This window comes from Triticum urartu, chromosome 5 (genome assembly GCF_003073215.2).
Source record: "Triticum urartu cultivar G1812 chromosome 5, Tu2.1, whole genome shotgun sequence".
Classification (NCBI taxonomy): Eukaryota; Viridiplantae; Streptophyta; class Magnoliopsida; order Poales; family Poaceae; genus Triticum; species Triticum urartu.
Window position 1 is genome coordinate 500609144 of NC_053026.1, and position 5369 is coordinate 500614512.

At 48.5% G+C, this 5369-nt stretch overlaps 1 protein-coding gene across 1 annotated transcript; it reads left to right on the top strand.

Annotated features, from left to right (window-relative positions):
* The first annotated feature begins 786 nt into the window (after positions 1 to 786).
* LOC125507231 lies at positions 787 to 5156 on the top strand. The gene is made up of 3 exons (XM_048671881.1): positions 787 to 1140; positions 4607 to 4759; positions 4854 to 5156. The coding sequence occupies exons 1-3, from the start codon at positions 787 to 789 to the stop codon at positions 5154 to 5156; spliced, it is 810 nt and encodes a 269-aa protein (XP_048527838.1).
* The last annotated feature ends 213 nt before the right edge of the window (positions 5157 to 5369 follow it).

Here is a 5369-nt window from a genome sequence, read left to right on the forward strand (position 1 = left end):
CGCCGGCGAAGGCGGGTGAGGACGTGCGCTAGACCGGGTATCCATGGGGGAAGGTGACGTTTAGGTTGAACCCACCGTGCGCGTCACCGTCGGCGTAGCCCAGCGAGGGTGATTCCCATGGTTGTGGAGAGCCAACGCCTTGCTGACCCCAGGGCGCGTACTGAGCATGGCTTCCGGGTGGATTCATCATCCCCGCGCGAGCCGCCTCGGCCTCGATTTGGTCTGCCGAGGCAGCCGCATCCGCGCGCGCCGCGTTGTCGCGGGCCTTCTTGGCGATGGCCCTGTTCCGCCGGTCGGCGGTGACAGCCTCCCGCCGCTGAACTTCCGCCCTCCACTCGGCGTTTGACATGCCCGGTGGCTTGGTCGGCGGCGCCCTCGACTTCCTCTGCTTCGGCTGGGCGACGGAGGCGGTCGCGATTGCCGCCGCGCGGGGGGCGACGTACTTATTCGGTGGCATGGCGGCCGGCTGGGAGGGAGGCGAGCGGGAGGGAGATTGGCGGGAGGAAGGAAGAGTACGGGAGGGAAGTGGGGAAAACGCGGGAAGAAACGGCGGAAAGAGGCGCTCGCCTCGCCGACAGGATGGACCCACGCGCCCTTTTCGCTTGTGCCGGCGCCCCAGGCGCCACCCAGAAAGCCGGGTTCGGCCTGTATCCGTCGGTACCAGTTTCGCCCCGAGCCGGTGAAAAACGGACTTCTAGGGACGCGACTGGGCCGTTTTTTCGACGCCGGCACGGCAAAATCACCTGGGGAGGGCCTGTTGGGGCGCGGCTGGAGATGCTCTTAGCCATGCCGACCGCCTCCGCTCCTCGATTTCGCCCCCGCTCTCCCAGCCTCCTAGGCTCAGCTCCCGCAGCGTCGGTCACCGGAGCAATGCCGCCGCCGCGCCGCTCCTACAGGCCACGTCCGGCGAGTGAGTTCGCCGTGGCGGAGGCAGACGCCCTGATCTCCCTGCCGACGGACGTCCTGGACGACATCCTCAACCGCGTCGGCCCCCGCGACGCCGTCCGCACGTCGGCGCTCTCCCGCGCCTGGCGACGCCGATGGGAGGCCCTTGCATCGCTGGACCTCGACTTCGATGATGGCCTCAAGCACGAGGGGGCCGTCGACAGCATCCTCCTCCGCTGCCCCGGCCGATGTCAAGTTTAGTTGGCAAGCATAGCAATTTGGCCCTCGGATTGTTTTTTGCCAGGAAATTGCTGTGCTTGTCAACTAAACTTGTCGTCCTTGCGTCTACTAAACTTGTCAACCTGAATGTTCAGGATCATCATTTCTGTGATTAAATTTCCTTGAGACAACATCCAGGAGTAGGTCATGAAGTGTTGTGCCTCATCCTCCTAGTGCATTGGTGGACTTTGTCGATCGCATCTGCTTGCTAATTCATGATATTTTGCAATGATATGGTTGTTGTCAAGCATTTGATCAGCTAGGGACAATCAGGATCCAAACTCAAAGTGGTGTTGCGTCCCAAACCCCAACTTAATGACATACCATCTTGTTTAGAACGTAACTTGGAAATTACCTCCTCGTAATGTTCTTTGCGTTAGCCATAGAGTTGTATATATTTGTAATCCTGTAGTGATTTTCTAGAAAAATTACTAGTTTACTACTTGAATTGACTTTTTTGTTTCTAGTGGGTTGAGAGCCTCTATAAATTGTGACATCCTAAACTCCTATAAATTGTGAGCTGTGGATGTGACTTTACTTACATAAGTAAATAACCAGCACATATACCCGTGCGTTGCAACGGGAGAAGAATTTGACGTGTATTCAAAATCAACTAATTATGCACTTCAATCAACTGCATCGTTCAAGTAAAGTATATATTTTAATTTCAAATGTTGCTATTTATGAATTATTTTATTTAGCAAGTACTTGATAGAAAATAAAATCAACCTGCACATGTCTAGAGGATGGGTCGAACAACTTGTGTGAGAATTGGCAATGTGGATTTTATTCCATGCAGCATTTTTCTTTTGAGAAAGGAAAAGATGTGCATCTGGTCATCCAATGTGAAAGTTAGCTAAAACACGCACCGTTGGTGTCCCCACAATTGTATGCAATCAGAGGCGACGAGGACTCTGAACACGCACAGTGGCTGCAGGTCAGATCAAACTAAAACATGAAGAAAGCTCCATGCTTGAACCCCATGATGGAAGCGGAGGTGACATAGAGATGATTTTTTGGATTATTATATTATGTACTCCTTCCTTCCTAAATTATTTGTCGCTCAAATAGATGTATCTAATACTAAGTTAGTGCTACATGCATTCATTTATATCTATTTGAGTGACAAATAATTTGGGACATAGATAGTACCTTTGTTATAGTGGGAATAACATCAGAAAAGCGACGAGAAAGCAGCAGACCACTCCGAGCAAGTTCAGCCAAAGCTAAGCGAAGTATTCAAAATGCACAAGTTATTTACTTAAGTAATTCACTAACTAAGAAAAGTTACAATTCTGAAAGCCAGGAGATTAAACTATAAATATCTTCAAACAAACGAAGGATACTTTAATGTTTACAACATACAAAGGAACCTAGCCAGGAGTGAAAAGCTGCAAGATTGATGATAAAAACTTCTTCAAACTTAAGAGGAATAAGTATTTACTTTTAGCTTGAGGGCTCCAAACTTTGGGTAACTGAAAACATGAAGAGTTCGCAAAGTGTCTCCCAGCAAAAAAATAAAGTTCACCAAATAAAACTCCATCAGAGAGTATAGTGGCACTCACTGCATCACACATCCGGATAAACCATCAATACTTCGTCTGAAAATATTTACTTTTCGCAAGGATTCAATCACTTTTCAGATAATTTATCCGACAGGGAGAGAAAATTTGATTGTTTGAAGCATGTTCACACTTCATATGATAATAAAACTTAAGCGTACACCAATGCCCACGAAACAGTTTCATCACATCTCTTCTATCCGTTCCAAACAAGCTGTACCCAATCAAATTATAGCAACAACGATGACGCTGCATCATCTTCTAGCAGAAGCAAGAAATATACCAGGAGCAGCAGCACAGTTCACATCATCCAGTTGAGGGGAACATCTGGTCATGTAGCTCTCCTGCGACCTCCAAGGGTTCCGCTGGGTGTAGGCCATGACGTCGATGCAGACGCCTTCACGGCGAGCCCCACCTCGGCCAGGGGTGTCCAGGGCTGGTGAGGCCGTCGCTTGTTGGTCACCGAAACTGGATCGGCCAAATCGACCCCGCCTTAATCCCCTCCCTCATTGTCGTCCTCGACTGAGATCTCCTCCAGTGGACCACACGTTCCTTCCGCTTTGCTCTCTTCCCCTACGGCCTTGCATCTGTTTGTTGCTATGTCGGAACCCGAAGGACGTGGCCGCTTGGGACATTGACTGGAGGCATGACTGCCAGACGTGCTGCTCTGCCTCCAATCATCCATGGCGCTCCTCATGTCCACATTCCAGCAGCTGCAGCCACGCTCCCACACCTCCAAGCGCAACCGTTCCTCACCTCGAGCACCTCAACGTGAAAAGTCCCGGCCGGTGCCATCAGTCTCTATCTTTCGTCCCGTACGAAGCTCGGTGGATTTCCATCTCGGTCCATGGCGTACTTGTAGCAGCAGCCGGTAAGACATGGAGAACTTCACCGTTGGGAGCCAGGGCGTGGTGGCACCAAGGTGCTCGGCGCACAGGGGTGGCAGCCCTCAGGCATCTGGGTGCGAGGGATTGCGGGGAGCTAAGGGGCTAGGGTTCTTCACGTGGGTCTCGACCTCTCACCTCCCTCCCAGCCATGCTTTCTTGTCTTCCCCGTCCTGGCCACGATTTTTTTGAGGATCAAGCTGAGATTGAATAGCAGTTCGACTTCTAGTCGGCCCCGTCCCGACCAGGAGGGGAGATTGGCGACCGCTTTTATTGAGGGAGGTGGAAGAGAACGAAGCCGAGATTGATTTTTTTTTTGAGGATCAAGCCGAGATTGAATAAGATTTCGACTTCTGGTCGGCCCCCGGCTCGTTCCTGATTTTTGTGACGTTTCTTTTGGCCCAGCCAGCAGGCCTGGCAGGCCGTTTCGGCTCCACATTAGCAGCCCAGGCCGCCCAGATTCTTATTTCTGATTTCTAGCCGGCGTGCGCAAGAAATTTGTACCACCTCAGATAGTACAAAAATCACAAATAATAATATGGATGAACGGATGAAAAATTAGGAGAAACGCACCTTGCTTTATTAGTAGGTATAGATATAGATGTAATATTTATTCAACTGCTACAACCTGGACCCGGCCCATGTGTGTGTGTGCGCGCGCGCGCACTTAGCGAACCGGCTTGGCCCATGTGGCTTGTAATGGTAGTACATATAGACAATGTGTGCGTGAGTGAGAGGTATCGAATTGACTCTGTAAACACTATTCCCTAGCTGAAGCTTTCCTCCCTCTGCTCTTTCCCCTTCTCCAAGACTTTATCTCTGAGATATTTTCCTGGTTCTAGTTCCCACCCCAGGGAGACGCAGGGAAGTGCTACGGGATCGTAGCATCAATGATTATGGATATGTGTCGAGTTTAATTTTTGACTGTAAATTTGTTCAACGATTCTGGATATGCGTTGAGTTTAATTTTTGACAGCTCTCTTTTGTCTGTTTCAGTTAAATGGGGCCAATATTCTAGAAACACTTCCATGCACCTTTATCAACTTAAAGAGCTTGACATTGGTGACACACTTATGTGAACTTCCCTCCATTTTATCAACCTTTTGCTTGCTAAGGAATGCTCCAAGCCTTGAAAGCCTCAAAATACAGGTAATGTTTACTGCTATAGATCATCTTTATTTACATTATATGAAGGCTGTCATTATTGCTTCCAATGAATGACTGTTTACTTATAATTGTTAAGGTTTTTTGTGATTATGATTATGGCATGGGGCAGAAATTTGAGGCAAATGGAGAGTTTCAAAATGCACAGTGTACTGATGGCATGTGTGCCAAACTTCAGTTTGTGGATATGACTGGCATTCACTTGTTTACAAATGAAATGTCCTTCATAGAGGTTATTCTCTCTAAAGCAAGGCTTCTTCGCACATTATCCATAAGTCTTAATCATGGTGCGGAATTGACAATGTCTAATGAGGATGGACTGAAGAAGTTACTAAACTACAAAAAAGCTTCAACTCATGCCGAGGTTATATTTGAAGGTTAAGAATCTTACCAGCGTTATTGCATACCAGCATTGCATTGATACATAATAGCATTGTTTAGGAAGTTTGACACCATGCAAATGACAGAGTAGCAGTGCCTACGTCGTTCCAACTTTACTATTCTGTTTTCACTTATGTATTAATTATTCAAGGTAAGCAAAGATAATTTTGTGGCTAGAAGAGAGGGTGTTTAGTAGTTGGCAGGAAGAGAACAA